This window comes from Panthera tigris, chromosome A1, assembly GCF_018350195.1.
Source record: "Panthera tigris isolate Pti1 chromosome A1, P.tigris_Pti1_mat1.1, whole genome shotgun sequence".
Taxonomy (NCBI): Eukaryota; Metazoa; Chordata; class Mammalia; order Carnivora; family Felidae; genus Panthera; species Panthera tigris.
The window spans coordinates 136,715,285-136,733,804 of NC_056660.1; the positions used below are offsets into that span (position 1 = coordinate 136,715,285).

Below are 18,520 nucleotides of genomic sequence, written 5' to 3' on the forward strand. Positions count from 1 at the left end.
TGTGCATCCAAGCTTGAGAATAAACAGCCTTAACTGAAACCTGGATCTTCCTCTGCACCCCTTTATCCCCACCCTTATCTGCCTGAATAACTTCCATTATCCATCAAGATTCAACTAAAACCACCACCTCCAAGAAGGCTGCCCTGGGAGGCTTAGTGATCTAGGTACCACCCTATCTTCCTACTATGCCCTGTGTATGCTCTGTCATAGCCTTTATGTCCCTGTTCATAGTAACTTCTTACTTTCATGTCTGTCTACCTCAATAAGCTCTGAATTCCTTACGAGTAGGAACTATATCTTCTTCATCTCTGTGTCCCCACAGTGTAACTTATGCAGTGCTTAGCACATGGTTGTCATCCAGAGATCCTTGTGAGAGAGCAGGCAGGAGGGAAGAGATTGAGAAGGGAATTTGAGAATGACGGTGGAAAGAAAAATCTCTCTCCCTGTACTGTCAGCCTCCGGCTTCCAAGGATAAAATTGATTTTATTTAGCATGCTTTGGGGACTATAAGGTAGAGGCAAAGCACACAAAGTAAAAATAGAAGACAACTTTCCATTTTTAGAAAAAAAGTAAATTACATGAAAGCTAGCCCATATATGGAAAGTATTTTTAAAATATATTTTTGGTGATCTACTAAGGACATTATCATTCATCCCCAATTTCTGTGCAGTTGGTGACCCAAATCTTCTTTGACATTCTCATTCTGTTTATGGTGGCTATATGGTGGGCATAATAATGCCTTAATAATGCCTCTCAAACCTGTGCGTATCCCCAAACCCCAACCTTTGAATATGTTACCTTACCTAGCAGAATGGAATGTGCAGATGAAATTAAGGATCTTGAGATGTGGAGAATATCCTGGATTATCCAGGTGGACCCAATGTAATCACAAGGGTCCTTATGAGTGAAAGAGGGAGTCAGGAGTCTCAGTTATCTGTGTCACTGATACAGCATGAGAATAACTTGACCATCTGTTACTGGCTTTGAAGTTAGAGGAAAAGCCAAGAAACACGTCTGCAGAAGCTGGAAAGGGCAAGAAAACAGATTTTTCCCTTAGAGCTTTTAGAAGGAACACAACCCTGTTGATACCTTGACTGTAGCCCAGTGAGGCCTGTTCAGACTGATACCACCGCCAGAATAGTAAGATAATTTGTGTTGTTATTTTAAGCTGCTAAATTTGTGGTGGTTTGTTACAGCAGCAATAGGAAACTAATACAGTGGATGTAAAATGTTTCCAGAATACACTCACACCTGTCTTGCATGTTTTCCGTTTTGAATTAATGTCACCTCTGCCACAGCTGTTGTGAAATAATCACTGCAAGTCTTGATGATGACCTTGAGTCATTACTAGACCATCAATCATAAGTGAAAGAATAAGCAGTTGTCACCCCAGAAGTCCACATGGCTCGTTCATGGAAGACATACAGCCCATGCCCCAAACAGACACTGTGATCTAGCACAAAACAGGAGCCTGGAAAAATTCACAAAATGGTTCCTAACTTTGGATTCCAGCTGCACTTGAGCAGCTCAGAGACCACAGACCCCAGACCTCCAGTACGTTGGTCATCACCCCTTTCACTCTCCCAGGTCTCCTGCCAAAAGGACATCAGGCTTTGTTCTAAGTGCAGACCTTGAGGGTGAGGGCAGAGGAGAAGGCGACAGAATGAGGATTTTCCAGTGCTCGTTCCCAGAGATAGATGCAAGATAATCAGATTTGCTCCATTGTCCAAATTGATCATCCAACAGGCATCTCCTGAAGGTCATTATGCTAAAAAGGTGTCTGTGCCTTGTTCCAGACTGTCTGGAGGAGGAGGAAGGGAGAAGGAAAAGAAAAACTCGCCTATCGGTGGTGAGCTCATACATATTTTAGAATGATTCATTAAATTTTAAAAGGGAATTTGGGTTAACCCTAAAGTAGCCAGAAATTTTATAGAATCAGTATTCCCCATTTTCTGAACCTTCTGATGGACCAGTATGTTAGCAGACATGCTGTCTGCTAACATCCTGTTTTGGTTTGAAAGACTTTTTCTTTTAGCTTCTGTAATACACCCTTCCTTCTCTTCATGCAGGCGCAGAACCGAGTGAGGGTCCTAGGGATTAAAATGTCACCTTTATTACTGATGAACTTTTCTGGAGGATAGCCTTTCTGAATGGGGCAACAGTAAGCTTTCTTTTATAGCACCTCTGAATTCAGCAAAATGACCTCCTCAGCTACAGCCAGCTAGTACGAATGATCCGGCCCCAGGAGCAGCGCTGCCCGCAGTCACAACCAGCAAGAGTCCAAAAGGGGCAGAGATAGGCTTGCCTGCCATCTCCCCCACTCAATGATTCCAAGGAGGGTTGTCCCAGGGAGGAGGAAGTGAGGGGCAGAGGGGCCAGGAGCGCTATGCTAGTAAGAGCTCTTCAGCACGGATTCGTGAAGAATAGGGAGTGAACACGCTCCACCTGATAGCTTCTTCTAAATGTTAGCAAGTAAGTTATGCTGTCATTAAGCTAACTAAGAAATTATATCTAGGGAAATCCCGAAAGCAAAATGAGCAAGAGCTGACGAGAGATCCATCACCGCAAAGCATGCGTGGAAGCAGCAGCCTTCCACTCAGTGTGGCACATAGTGTGAGGTGTGTTGCTGGTAATAAATTAAGTACGGACATGACACTGTCTTTAGAAATTAGAACCTGTTCAAAATGTTCCCTCTAAATGCCTGGGTGGCTCAGTAGGTCAAGCGTCCGACTTGAGCTCAGGTCATGATCTGGCACTCCATGAGTTCGAGCCCCGTGTGGGGCTCTGTGCTGACAGCTCAGAGCCTGGAGCCTGCTTCTGATTCTGTGTCTCCCTCTCTCTCTGCCCCTCCCCAGCTCGTGCTCTGTCTCTGTCTCTCAAAAATAAATAAACATTAAATTCTTTTTTTAATTTTGCCTATAATAATGTTATTCCCACTCACCTCATTTCAGATCTACTTTCTTGAATGACAGAAAAAGGTGAGGAGTTACAGATACCATTCCAGAAATTACACATAGCCTAGTCTATCTTATCTGTGAGGAAGCTTATAGTGAAGGATTTTTTATAGTAGCATTAATAGTTGTGCAGTTGTGAACTATTGAAATACCTGTGAGTTGCAATTTTTATAGTTGCTTCTGTTTATTTTTTGTTTTATCCAGGAATGAATTTGATTAAGAAGGTGAGATTTTTTTTTTAAGCACAAATATCAGCAGAACACATGAACAAGAGTGACCCTACACTTTTGGTTAACAATGACAGAAGAACTACAGTATCAGGTAAAGACCACAGCATGTACTTAAATGTGTGAAATTTTCAAGAATGTTATTAACATCATTATAAAAATTGAATGCACATTTTCACATATAATAATTTAAATCGTAAAATAGGGAAGTTTTTGTTTAATTTTTTTGTACTTAGTTGCTCATAAGGAGTTGGGAGTCAGATACATTTTAGTTAGGATTCATTTTTAAATTAATTTCTAAAAGGAGATTAGCTATACATATTTTTATTATACAATCATCACTTCAAGGTTTTTAATGGCTTATTGTTCATTTGCTTATAAAATGACTTAATGAAAACTTTTACAGAGATTCTCCCATAAAAGGCTCACGGTTCTTTTTCCTTTATTTCCCTGCTACCAACTCCCTGGTTTGATGAGATTTGTCCAATTCTGAAAATATTGTGTTATGCTTGTAAACTGCCAAGAAAAAACGTAGGAAAAATGAGCACTCTTTTCTGCCCTGAAGCCAACCTCAATCCTTCTCCAACACTCTGTCCTCTTAGGAAAGCTTTAGGTTGGCCAAGAACAAGATTTTCCCTTAACAACAAATCAGGCTGTTGCTAGGTGATTGTGACATAGGAAGAGTAACCTCCAATCAAAAAGCAGCCCCCAAAGTGTGATAGTGGCATATCAATATAAATATGAGAGCTCTCCCCAGCTCTTAGGCCCTTCTCCTCTCCACTCATAACTGATAAGGAGACCAACATCTGCAATGGCCAGATCCACCAGCAAAAAGAACAAGTGCTCCAGAGGACTTCAAAGCCCAATCTCCAGAAAGAAATTACATTCCAGCACCGACTTTGGCCATAGAAATTATTCACTCTACGTAAACAGGGTCCTAAAGGAAGTGATTCCCCAGAGGGGCATATCATCTCACACCTTGGACATCATGAACACCCTGATCAACGACATCTTTGAGCGCATTTCTATGGAAGCCTGCAGTGTGATGTGTTTCCGAAATCGCTGTACCCTCACCCTTGAAGATATCCAGAAGGCAGTGTACTTGCTGTTACCTGAGAAACTAGCTAAGTATGCAGTGACTTTTGGAAGTGAAGCTGTCCAAAGATATGTCCAGTCCTAAACTTTACATGCCTGCTTAATTAAATCTTGGGGAAAGTAAATCAAACTTACTACCCAAATGATCACTTCACTATAGAATTCGCTCTTTTTTATAGCATGGCAATATTTCCTGGTTATTTCCCCCATCCCTCTTATCTCTAGAGAAGAATTACTCTCTCACTATTTTATCTTTGAACAATTTGATTATTTAGGATTTCCCAAAACCTGCTCCCTGCCCAAGTCCCACCCACTCTTATTTTTCCTGTGACTGCGTAAATCTCATTATATAAATTCAACGTTTATTGTATTGTTAAGGTATCGTTAACTATGTATGGGATGATTTAAACTAGTTCTTCTGACCACCCCCCCCCCAGCTCACATGGACTAAATTTATGAAAACAAACATTTTACTCAGAAGTATACCGGCATTGATAAATTTTCATCAAAAAAGTATTTTCTAGACCCAACTACAACGAATTCAGTTCCTTAATGAAGTCTCTATACAGCATGTTAACGATTTCCTTTGCTTTAATTCTTATTTCTTGACTTTCAACAAGTTTGGTTCACATCCGTGTAAATTTTATCTTTATGTGTAATTGTCCTTCACATTCAGATTTGGTTCTCTAGGATTTACTGTTCTACATTTGTGCTGTAATAAGAACAATACCCAGGAAACTATACTCAATTTATAAACTTCAAGAACTTTACAAATGTCACTGGAGGTGTTTCCCATCTCCCTGTCCACTATCCCGAGTTTTGTTTCCTTCCTGTTCCCTTGCTTTTCTGTGTGCTTTTTGTAAACATCTCTACATTATAAGCTTAACTTTGCTTGTTTCATAACATGGGGGTATACTATCTGTGTTCTTCTGTGCCTGCCTCTTTCTTTTAAACTTATTTCTAAGGTATATACCTGTTGATATATGTATAGCTCCAACCCATTCTTTTCACTGATAGGTTGTATAATATTCAGTAATATGAATATACCATGGTGTACTTTGCTATGTCCCCAGCATTTTATGTAAGTCAACTTACTGAATCCCTACAACCTTGTGATCATTAATAATTATCCTGTTCTACAGATGAGGGAAATGGGGCACAGGGACAGAGAAACCAGCAACTTGTCTGTGGTCACACTGCTGTGTAAGTGGCAGAGCTGACCAGGTTAACAAGAGTCCACTGTGAGCACGTATTATCTGCTGTGAGCATTCTTTTTTTTTTTTAATTTTTTTTAATGTTTATTTATTTTTGAGACAGAGAGAGACAGAGCATGAACGGGGGAGGGGCAGAGAGAGAGGGAGACACAGAATCGGAAGCAGGCTCCAGGCTCTGAACCATCAGCCCAGAGCCCCACGCGGGGCTCAAACTCACGGATCGCGAGATCGTGACCTGAGCTGAAGTTGGACGCTTAACCGACTGAGCCACCCAGGCGCCCCTGCTGTGAGCATTCTTATGTACATATCTTCTGTTACAAACGTACGAGAATTTCTCTAGGTAAAATACCCAACCATGGAATTGCTGGGTCATTGATTTGCTTATATTCAACATTATTAGATATTACCAGACCGTCTTCCAAAGTGTTTGTACCAATTTACATTTGCAGTAAATGAGAGTAACTCAGGTTCTTCTGGTTACAAGGATCACTTAAATTTCGTCAAGGAAAGGGGATTTCTTGTATGTAAAGCTAGGATGGGAATAGTGAGACTATTCTCGGTGTCTTACTGTTAACACCCACTCTGTTTCTCCTAGGTTGCTCATTTCTAAATGCTTCCTTCTCAGAGTTCCCGCCAGGTCCGTTGGATTCCACTTACATGAAATACCACAGTAAGATTTTACCACAATAAAAAAATGGTTTTAAAAAAATTTAAGTGGGTATTTTATACACATGCATTTATATCATCAGACTTGAAACTACCCGGTTTGAGTTAGGCCCAGAAGGAAGTTGCTGACCTCGCTAAAGATTAGCTGACCATGATTATATAGCTGCCCACATCTGCCACTCTGCTCTGGGTTGGACCCAGAAGGACCTCAAAGGTCTACCACAGGTCAGCAAATTAGAGCCATTGGGCCAAGTCTGGAAGCAGCTCTTTTTGGTATGTCCTCACAAGCTAAGAAGGTTTTTAAAAATGTATAGGGATGTTTTAAAAGAAAAAAAAAAACACAAGATTATTCAACAAGCCTAATGTGCCCCACAAAGCCTAAAATACTTATTGTCTGGCTCTTTGTAGAAAAAGTCTCCACCTGTGGTCTGTACAGTGCTGCTTCTCTTGCAGGTTGTGATAAGGCAGGTTTTCTATGGCTTTGCTTGGGATGCGCTTGTCTGTATAAAAAAACTCACAAATATGAAAAGTTCATCGTTGGCTTTTCAAATCATTCCAGTAAGGATAGTACCTACAAATGGTACTCAACAACTGGGGCAAGGGAATAACCATTCACAGAAACAGTCTTCTAAATTGAGGTGTTTTAAAGATGGGTTAAGGGAACAAAAGTGTTCTTTATGTGTTATTCTCTTTGCCTCTGTATGTTTTTGAAATATTTTAAAATGATTTCAAAAGAAGGTCAAGATGCTTGGCAAAAACTCTCTGACACTGGTTTTAAGTCGCATTATATAAAGGCATGTACGTAAAAATACCCATATTTTCAAAAGACTTTAACCATCTTTATTGTGGCAAAAAATATATATAACATAAAACTGCCATTTTAATCACTTTTACGTGTACAGCCAGCCACACTAAGTCCATCCACGTTGTTATGTGGCCATCACCACCATCCATCTCTAGTACTTTTTCATCTTCCCAAACTGAAACTTTATAAACATTAAATAATAATTCCACATTTCCTCCTCCCCAACCCTTTCTTTTTTTTTTTTTTTAATTTTTTTAGCGTTTATTTATTTTTGAGACAGAGAGAGACAGAGCATGAACGGGGGAGGGTCAGAGACAGAGGGAGACACAGAATCCAAAACAGGCCCCAGGCTCTGAGCTGTCAGCACAGAGCTGGACACGGGGCTCGAACTCACGGACCGTGAGATCGTAACTCACGGACCGTGAGATCGTGACCTGAGCCGAAGTCGGACGCTTAACCGACTGAGCCACTCAGGCGCCCCTCCCCAACCCTTTCTAAGTGTGATTCTGCTTTCTGTCTCTTCTGTCTTAGAATGTGACTATTCTAAGCACTTCGTTTCAGTTGAGTTCAACAGTATTGGTCCTTTTGTGACTGGCTTATTTCACTTAGCATAAAGCCTTCAAGATTCGTCCATATCGTAACACGTGCCAGAATTTCCTCTTTTTAAGGCTGAATAATATTCAGTATATGAATTTATCACATTTCATTTATTCATTCATCCATTGGTGGTCACTGGGGTTGCTTCTACCTTTTAGCTATTGAAAATAATGCCACTATGAACATGGGTATACAAATATCTCTTCAAGTCCATGCTTTCAATTCTTTCAGGCATATATCCAGATGTGGAATTGCTGGATCATATGGTAATTCTAATTTTTTGAGAAACCACCATATCATTTTCCACAGTGACTGTTCCATTTTACTGCCTCACCAGCAATGCACAAAAGTTCCAATGTCTCCACATCCTCATCAACCTTTGTTATTTTCTGTTTTATGTTATACATGTGTATATATATATGTATATATATATATATATATGTGAGATATATATCATATGTTATATACATATATGATATATATGTATGATATATGGTAGCCATCCTAATAGATATAATGTGGTTTTGATTTGTGTTTCCTCAATGATTAGAGATGTTGAGCATCTTTTCATGTGTTCACTGACTGTTTGTACTTTTTCCTTAGATGAATGTCTTTTGTCTATTTTTAAATTGTTTTTTGTTGCTGTTGAGTTGAAGGAGTTATTTACATATTCTGGATATTAATCCCTTCCTCCAGATATATGATTTGTAAATATTTTTCTCCCATTCCATGGGTTGTCTCCTCGATGTGTTGATAGTGTCCTTTGACACACAGAAGTTACTAATTTTGATAAATCCAATTTGTCTATTTTGTGTCATATGCCACTTAATATTTTTATTGTTCCTTTATGAGAAAGTTATTTGCAACATTATACATATATGTATATATACATATACATGTATGTATTATATGTATATATGTAATGTTTATTTGTTTATTTTGAAAGAGAGAAAGTCAGCCAGGGAGGGGCAGAGTGAGAGGGAAAGAGAGAGAGAATCCCAGCAGGCTCTGTGCTGTCAGTGGAGAGCCTGAAATCAAGAGTCAAATGCTTAACCGACTGAGCCACCCAGGCACCCCTCTATATATTCTTAATTTTGGAGTCAATTCATAGTGTCAACATGGCTTCTAAAATTTGAAAATAGTCTCAAACTAGCTAACACATTAAAAAGGGTTAAAAATATCTCAAGGCATAATTTTGCCATCAATAGGACCATTTTACCAGTTTTTCAGTCTTGTGCCCTAGTTACCTGAGACAGTTAAATGACAGTAAGACAAAAAGTAGTACACACTGCTGGTAGTCCTCAATATATATTTACCCCTTCTTCTCTGAAATAGGGCCCCAATTTTTAGCTGAGCTCATAGCCACCCTGTACAAAGGCTACATTTCCAACCCTTCCTTTGGCGAATGTGTCCATGTGACCAAGTGCCGATGAATGGGAGTGTATACACAACCTCTGAAAAGTTACCTTAAGTATCATCAAAGTGCTCTTTTCCCTTTTCCTCTCTCCTGCTGACTGGACTGAGGATGTGGAAGCCGGGGCTGGAGCGGCCACCTCAAACTAGGAGCTGAAACCTGTATATTAAGGATAATAGAGCAGAAAAGTGAAAGAGCTTTGGTCTCTGATGATTGAACTCCTGGGCAGCCTAGCACTGCCTGTGTTTATGTGAGAGCGAAATCAATTTCTAATTTGTTTCAGCCAGTATTATTTTGGTTTTCTATCATTCATAGTCAAATCTAATTCTAATGTAGACATCCAGAAGATAACTGGCTGCTACACAATGTGGTTAGTCTCAAAATGATTGTACACTTATTAAATAAAAACATAATAAACTATAAATGGAGGATGACGAATGCCTTGTGTATTTACCAGAAGGTGTTTCTGTGCAATGAAATCTCATGCGATGTAGCAGCCCTTTCTTAGAAATGTGTAATGCAGATGGCAAAAGCTTGCCTGTTGTTAGTCTGTTGGACACATGATGTGATTTTGAAACACTACTTAAAATACAAAAACAGTAAGATATTCAAAGAAGATAGGAAAAGCATTTCCCACTAAGCCAACAACATGACCAACCTACCAATTCTGTGGTAATTTCCGGATAGTGATATACAGTATCATAAAAGATGTCTCCCACCCCCAAGAAAGAATAGTGCTGATTTTGTAATACAAATTACCCAAATGATAAATTCCTAGCAAACTTAGATTATTCTTCTCTGAGTTTAGAAACCTTGTTTTGGAATTGAATAGTGTAATCTCATACAAACATATATTGTCCCTATAATTATTTAAAGTCTTGCTGTGCACACCGCTAGCTTGTTCCCATAGGAACTAAATGTGTTGGAAATTACCAGAGGATAGAAAAATACCATTAAGTGTAATACCTTGCATGTGGCACTTATAGTTCATTTATATGTTCACAGAAATCCCTTCTTTGCAATAGATGCTGAGAAAACAAAGGTGAGGTCCATCCCATTAAAAACTTAAAATCTTATGGAATAATCCAAAACTAAAACTATTGGGAACAGCTGACAACAATAAGTCTAAGCTGTGAACTAGGCATTACTCTAAATACACCATCTATGTCAACTCAATACAAAAAGCCAAGACAACATGAGAGAGGCACTGTTACCATTTTAGTCAGGGAAACTGAGGCATTAAATAGGCTAAAAAACTTGCCAGAGGTCACATACCTAGTAAGAAAAGAAATGTGATGAGTATGGTACTGACACAAAAACAGACACTCAGACCAATGGAACAGAATAAAGAACCCAGAAATGGACCCACAAATGTATGGCCAACTAATCTTTGACAAAGCAGGAAAGAATATCCAATGGAATAAAGACAGTCTCTTCAGCAAGTGGTGCTGGGAAAACTGGACAGCAACATGCAGAAGAATGAACCTGGACCACTTTTTTACACCATACACAAAAATAAGCTCAAAATGGATGAAAGACCTAAATGTAAGACTGAAGCCATCAAAATCCTTGAGGAGAAAGCAGGAAAAAAACCTCTTTGGCCTTGGCCGCAGCAACTTCTTACTCAACACGTCTCTGGAGGCAAGGGAAACAAAAGCAAAATTGAACTATTGGGACCTCATCAAAATAAAAAGCTTCTGCACAGCGAAGGAAACAATCAGCAAAACTAAAAGGCAACCGACAGAATGGGAGAAGATATTTGCAAGTGACATATCAGATAAAGGCTTAGTATCCAAAATCTATAAAGAACTTATCAAACTCAACACCCAAAAAACAAATAATCCAGTGAAGAAATGGGCAAAAGACATGAATAGACGCTTCTCCAAAGAAGACATCCAGATGGCCAACCGACACATGAGAAAATGCTCCACATCACTCATCACCTGGGAAATACAAATCAAAACCACAATGAGATACCACCTCACACCTGTCAGAATGGCCAAAATGAACAACTCAGGTGACAACAGATGTTGGCGAGGCTGCGGAGAAAGAGGATCTCTTTTGCATTCCTGGTGGGAATGCAAGCTGGTGCAGCCACTCTGGAAAACAGTACGGAGGTTCCTCAAAAAACTGAAAATAGAACTACCCTACGACCCAGCAATTGCACTACTAGGAGACATGCCTGTATCCCTAGGCATTACAAGGGATACAGGTGTGCTGTTTTGAAGGGACACATGCACCCCCATGTTTATAGCAGCACTATCAACAATAGCCAAAGTATGGAAAGAGCCCAAATGTCCATCGATGGATGAATGGATAAAGAAGATGTGGTGTATATATATGGAGTATTACTCAGCGATCAAAAAGAATGAAATCTTGCCATTTGCAACTAAGTGGATGGAACTGGAGGGTATTATGCTAAGTGAAATTAGAGAAAGACAAATATATGACTTCACTCATATGAGGACTTTAAAACACAGAACAGATTAAAATAAGGGAAGAGAAGCAAAAATAATATAAAAACAGGGAGGGGGACAAAACATAAGAGACTCTTAAATATAGAGAACAGAGGGTTACTGGAGGGGTTGTGGGAGGGGGGATGGGCTAAATGGGTAAGAGGCATTAAAGAATCTACCTACTCCTGAAATCACTATTGCAGCATATACTAACTAATTTGGATGTAAACTTGAAAAAAAAAAAAGAGAGAGAGAAAAAGGAAACAAATGTGATGAAACCCACTTATTCTGGCTCCAGAGTCTATAACTTAAAGCACAATGCATACTGCATCTCACATGGAGAAAGACATGTGGAATATCATGTGGAACATGGGAGGGGCATCTAATCCAGAACAGAAAGGGGTCTTACAGGAGATAAAACCTGCCTGGGTCTTGAAGTATGAATAGGAAATGCACATAACATAGAAGGAATGATACTTGCAAAAGCACAGGGCATCAAACAGTATACATTTAAGATAACTGCAAGTTGAATGACGGCCAAGAGCACAGGAGGAGGGATGGTGGAAATGAGGTCAGAGAGAATGGCAAAAATCTGTGGGCTGACTTATAACCTGAATGTGATGCTAGAACCTGTGAGGAGACCCATGGAGAAACTTTTATTTTATTTTATTTTATTTTATTTTATTTTATTTTATTTTATATTTTATTTTATTTTTAGAGAGAGATAGCCTGAGTGGGGGAGAGGGGCAGAGGGAGGGAGAGAGAGCGAGAGAGAAAGAGAGGGAGGGAGAATCCCAAGCAGGCTCCATGCTTAGCTCAGAGCCCAACACAGGGCTCAATCCCACAACCCTGGGATCACGACCTAAGCCGAAGTCAAGAGTTGGACACTCAATCAATTGAGCCACCCAGGCACCCTGGAGAGATACGTACCCAGGAGAAAGATACGCTAGCATTTGTATTTAGAAAGATTATCCTACCAGCAGAGATGAGGAGAATGGATTAAAACAGGGAAAGACACATTTACATATTGATTGGAGTGATCCATGAAAGACATGTTGAGGAGTTGAACAGAGTCCGTGGCAGTGGAGAAAAGGAAGAAGCGATGGATGCAGAAAGTACTTAGGAGACAGAATTCTCAGAAGATATGTGGGATTTCCAGGGCCCTGGCCCAGGAGACTTGATATAGCCAAGACATGAAGCTCAGTTAATTTAGTACTGACACATAAAACATCTAGATAATACGTTAAGTGCTTGCTGTAAATGGTGCCATATGTGGGGCATCACAAGAATGCTCAAAGTGCAGAGGATCTAGCAAAAGTCAAAACAACCTTGGGAAGGATGTTTAGCACTTGTTTAAAGCTTAGCTAGAAGAGGACAGCTTAAATTTTAATACTTGAGATCAGTTTTTATCACAACCTTGCGCTATGCCACACATCATGTGTTGACAGATTTGCTTAGCTCTGACAGCTGATTTTTTGGAAGACATTTGGCAATACGGGGAGAACCCAGCAGACTATGTAAATCATGGGGAGACAGTAGCAGCCTGTAAATACAAGGTGAAAGGTTAATTATATTCAAGATGAAGAGAGCAGAAGAATAAAACTGCTGCTTGTCCTTGTGTGCGCTTGGAGGAGAATTACTCTGAGGCAAAGAGGACCTGTTTTCATGAAAGACTCTGTGATGGTCAGGGTACAGGCTGTGGGGCCACAGGGCCCTGGCAATGCATTGGGACATAACAGGTAGAGAAAAGGCCGTTCCTCCCCCCCACGCCGCCACCCCCTGCCCTGGGACCAGAATCCCAAAGTGGAAGCTGCAGATAGAGCCTGCAAGAAGCTTGTGGGGAATAAGGAGAATAAAGCAGGGTCCTGTGAAGCTTATTCCCAATAGGCTGGTTTGTGGGCACGTGTGAAGCCAGGCCTCCTTGTAAGAATCACAGACATTTCTGTGGGGAACTTTGCCAAAGGGTGAGTCACAGGAACTTTGAGTTACTAAGGTGTTAACTGAAGAGAACTTAGGGTTTTACCCCACATAACTCCTTCCAAGGGCCATCTCTTTTTTTTTTTTTTTTTTTTTTTGGTCATCTTGTGGTGGTTGCAGCAGAGAAGGCAGAAAAGTCACTTGACATCAAATGAATCTTTGCAGAGTTGTATGCTGATTCCCAATGAAGTCACCCTTTTAGAATATTATTATTAAAGCGAGTATACCTTGTCCCAGTCTGATATATTTTCATTTGGGCTACTCCACAGTTAAAAGACTTTCAAGAAAAATAACCAGCACTACTTAATGTGTCAGTCAGTCTCCAAGATGGCTCCTTACTGATTCTCTTCTGATGCGCATGCTCTGTACAGTCCCCTCCCACAGTCTATTAGAGTTGGTCTGTGTCACCAATAGAATACAGTAAGTGACAGTGTGTGACTTTCAGTGCTGCTTCATTAAAAAAAAAAAAAAAGGAAAACAGTGCCGCTTCAATGTTTTCTCTTGGATTACTCACTCTGGGGAAACCAGCTACCCTGTCATGACGACATCAAAGCAGCCCCATGGAAAAATGCAAGTGGTAAGGAACTCAGGTCTCCCTCCAACAGCCAGCGTTGACTTGCCAGCCATCTGAGCATGCTACCTTTAAAGTAAATCTTCCCGCCCCAGTCAAACTTTCTGAGGATGACAGCTCTGGCCAATCTCTTCACTGAAAACTCCCAAGAGATTCTGAGGCAGAAACACTCAACTTAGCTGCTCCAAAATTCCTGAGCCTCAAAAATGTTAGGAAGTAAAAATTGGTATTATTGCTTCAAGTTTGGGATAATTTGTTAAGCAGCAATATTTAACCCACAGACTTAATTTATGCCCACGTGAACAAGACACCTCACCAAGGTAATCCCACCAAAACAAAGAGATTGCCCCAACAACAGGATTTACCTTCTACCTTTAGGCAACTAAAGCAAATTTCTGGTATTTTTCAAATACAGTCATGTTTTTGTCTCCACTTAGAGACAATAATGTTCAGAAATATTAAAGCGTAAGTCCAAACCACCCATTATAGCACCATGTGGATAGCTACCTAGGCTGCAGAGTCTGCTAAATCAGTTTCAAAAAAGCCGGCAAAAAATTAGTCTAGACAGTATCTATGGATAAACAACATCATTGCATTCAATTATCTGACTGGAGAGAAAAGGAAAAAAAAAATTCTGACAGTAATTTGATTTTAGGAAAAGGGAACTATGATAAAATGCTATTATTAAAGAAAAACTGAATGGTGCATTTTCCAAAGCAAAGTCCCTACAGCAACATGAACACATTCAAAATCTGTGATTGAAACCCCAAGGAAAATGCTGGCCTCTACATAAGGTGAGGAGGAACTCTGATCTCAGAGGCCTACTTGTAATGTTGTAAGCAAATTCAAGCAAAAATTCAAGCAAAACAAATCCAGACATTTCAATTAGCACAAAAAATAATAATAATAACCATAACTGGAGACAACTACCCAAGTTTGGGAAGATCTCAAAGATGAGATTGTATGTTGTTGTGCACAGCTTTGTACTGTGGTTCATGCTTTCTGTATCAGTCTCTTGACCTGAACTGTAAGTTCCTAGAAGGTATGGGCTCAGTAACTCTCTCAAGTCACTGCCTAGAGTTAGCGCATTAGTCTGAGTTCCCTAGGAAAAAAAATTTATTCTGAAGCAAGGCTTCCTTGGCAAGTTCAATCACTGAGAAGCGAGAGTGAAAGAAAAGACAATTGAGTCAGAGGAGTATGGGAAGGAAAAGCAAGGTAATGCACTGACCACGCTGGCTACTGTTCCATAACAAGCAATTGCCTGACTGGTGTTGCAGCGTGACCATGCAGGACATGTCTGGACAGATTAAATGGAAAAACCATGACTCAGAACAGTCTCTGGTCGTGGAGAAAAAATGGAGAAGGAATTTATCCCCTGGCTTCACTTTTTACTAATCAAAGTTTGTTCCATGAGGAGTTTATGCCTCTAAACACCAAGGCTGTGGCCCCTTCAGCAACCAGTAGGGAAACTACATCCTATGACCTCTGGCATAGGACTTCGTACAAATCTGGAAAGGTAAGAGGGACCGGAGATCCTGGGCATTCGTCTTGGGTAACAGAAAGGCAAGACCCCACAGAAAGTCCTTCATCACAGTGGCTGTGGTGAAGACATACAACCCTGAGGTGTCAGGGGTCAGGTGAGCTGGAAACATGTATTCGATATAGCCAGTGTTGGTCGATACTCGTGGATAAAAACTTCTTGTAGTCTGAAGGACAAACGGGAGAGTAACAAGTATCCATTAGAGCTATAAAATCAGCGTCACCCAATTTCGTATGTAAATTTAGCTTATCTCTTCAGCCCTAGCCTTTTTCCTCCAACACCAGCAAAGCACTGTTGTCTCAGAGACAGGGCTAGGCAATGAAGGGTTCTTACTGTCAGTGCTCCTTCTAGGCTGATCTCTGCAGGAAGAATTATTAGGTTTGGGCCAAACTGCTCTTCTTAAGCCTTCCTCATGATCCACGCTGGCCTCAGAATCCCCAAACTGCAGTCCTCTTTTGGGTAGCAGCCCGGGTTAATTCATTTGCTTCTATTTTATACAAATTTCAAGTACGTGACTTTGAAAAATAAATAAGGGAAAACTTTGTGCATAAAATCTGAAATAGTTCAAATGTACTGATTGTTGATAATTGCCTACTTTTGAAGCTGGTGAACTATGCTTATACTATCGTCACTTATTGGAACTACTTTAGGGTCATAAACAAGCAAGCGCATGATCATTTTTCAGAATGAGTCATGGACTATGTGAGATCTTTCAGGAAAAAATACTCACAAAAGGCATCTGCCTGGTCCTTTTACCAGTGTTATTATTATTTTGCAGATGAGGAAACTGAGTCATTACATGATTGAATTTGGGGACTCAAAGCCAAGTCCTCAGTCTTCAATCCCCATATCCTTTCCATTGTTCTAGCCCTCCCAACTTTGTGTTACCATCAAATGTAATAAGAAAACTTTACTTTCATGCATGGTGTCAGTAAAAATATTGGCTGAGCCCACTATACTGTACCTAACATGTTCCTTTAGGTTGACATAAAGCTTTTAATGGATATTCTTTTTACAGTGTGGTTCGATCACCCATCCACTTAGCTACTTTAAATGCAACAAGCCACAATTGACCATTTATCCCCAAGAAAGTAGTAATAGCAGTAACAACCACAAGAATACTAATATTTACCATTTTCTAGCACCAGGTACTGTCTGAGAGTCTTCACATATGTTATTTCACATCATTCTCACAGTAGCCCTGTCAGGCACTACTGTCATTTTTCTTATTATACAAATAAGGAAACTAGGCTCCTAACAATAGGAGAAAATGGTATTTAACTCCTGTTAGTCAGATGTTAACTAATTTGGCCAAAGTTACACAGCTAGCAAGTACACACTTAGTTCTGAGCCCAGATTGTTTTCCACTGACCCGAAATCCTTTACATTGGCAAAGTACACTATAAAGCTGACAGAGACATGTTCTTTTTACGTGTGCATTAGCACTTTTCGTCTTGATCACTACTTACTTTATAGATAAGGAAATTGAGGCTCAAGAAGTTGAGATATTTTTCCAAGTTCACATAGCTATTAACTGTCAGAGCTGGGAGTCAAAGCTTAGTTGGAGTTTTTTCTATTCTCTGCTTCTCACGGGAGACTATCAGATGCTTGATTAAATTGACAACTGCCTGCATTCAATTGGTGTTTGCTAATTTATCATCATAGACACACTAAAAATTAGTTTCCACAAATCCTATTAAATAAAAAAAAATCACTTAGAACAATTGTTGTCGTGAGTTCCTACCCTCTGAATTAATGAGAAACTTCTATGTTCATTGATGGAAGTGTAATTTGACGCTGGGGCCTCATGAGGACTTCAGAGAAGAGACAGAGGAGAACTAAGGAAATTGTAATACCCATACAAAGATACTGAAAATAGGAGTATAGCGAAACAAAAGAAAAGAAAACAAAACAAAAAAAGAGCCTCAAAGCAGCTCTCATCTTAACAGGGAACCTAAAAGATTATCGAAGGAGGGAAGATAGGACCAAAAAGCCGGAGATGAACAGCAACAAAACGCCACACAATGGAAGTACCTTAATACATGGATAGATAGAGTTTTCTTGAAAAGTTTCTGTTACTTTCTTAGAATACTTCTTAGAATTGGGCTTGGCTGCGTATAACGAAGATGCAAACTGACAGCAGAAATAAGGAAAAAGTTTTCATCTCTTTCATGTAATGACCAGAAATTGGCCATTCAAGACTACTATGGAGGCTGTACATTGTTAGGGACCCAGTCTCTTTTTTTGTAGCTGCTTTGCCATTCATAGCTTCCATTTGCAAAGCCACCTCACAGCCCAAACCAGCTGCTGGAGCTCCAGCGTTTGTATTTGCATTCCAGGCTACAGGAAGAAGGAAGAGGGGGCAAATGGGGTCTCCTTCCTCCCTCTTAATGAGATTTTCCAGAAATAACTCACGACACTTCCACTTCTATATCATTGAGCAGAATTTCATCACATAATCACACTGACACCTAGTTGCAAGGAAGGCTCTTTTAGCTGGGTATATTGTTCCCATCTAAATGCAGAGTTCTGTTACTGAGGTGGAGACAGAATAGATATTGGGGTGTGCCATGAGCAGATTCTGCCACAAATGGATAAATGATTAATATAATTATAACAACAACAACAATAAAAGTAATAAACTCTTTCACTCTACCTCCTCAAAGACACCCACAACAGGATATTCCAAATGCCTTAGGTAAGTTGGCACCATTGGACAATTTTCTATTTAGAAAATTTTTAAAGCGAAATCAATTTAGATACTTTTATAGCAAGAACAATGGGAATGGATTGACTATAAAGCCAAAAGTGAGAAAGCTTGAGTTTTGTATTATACTAAAATCATAATATTCCTCTAATCTGGCGGTTGGCTTTTGTCCTTAGGCTGTGATGGCTGGAAGCCTATGATAAGAAACCCTTTTACATTCAATGTCATCTATATTCTCACGTTGTTACACTGCAGATTGCTTACATTGAATTTGCAGCAGCCCTGTATCCTGCTTAA

The 18,520-nt window shown here is 39.9% G+C and overlaps 1 protein-coding gene and 1 long non-coding RNA gene across 3 annotated transcripts in view; both read left to right on the plus strand.

The window, feature by feature from the left end:
• Positions 1-39: 39 nt before the first annotated feature.
• Positions 40-18,520, plus strand: part of LOC122231386 — a 30,962-nt gene continuing 12,481 nt past the window's right edge. Inside the window, exons 1-3 of one of the 2 annotated variants that reach the window (XR_006208606.1) lie at positions 40-164; positions 3,159-3,275; positions 3,659-3,773. This is a non-coding gene — a long non-coding RNA (uncharacterized LOC122231386). Of the gene's footprint in view, positions 165-3,158; positions 3,276-3,658; positions 3,774-18,520 lie in introns of those variants that run through there. The other variant, XR_006208608.1, reaches the window with a different exon arrangement.
• Positions 3,892-4,430, plus strand: LOC102968465 (histone H2B subacrosomal variant-like). Its single transcript, XM_007079855.2, has one exon. It carries the CDS (start codon positions 3,993-3,995, stop codon positions 4,359-4,361), a length of 369 nt encoding a protein of 122 aa, XP_007079917.1. The 5' UTR covers positions 3,892-3,992; the 3' UTR covers positions 4,362-4,430.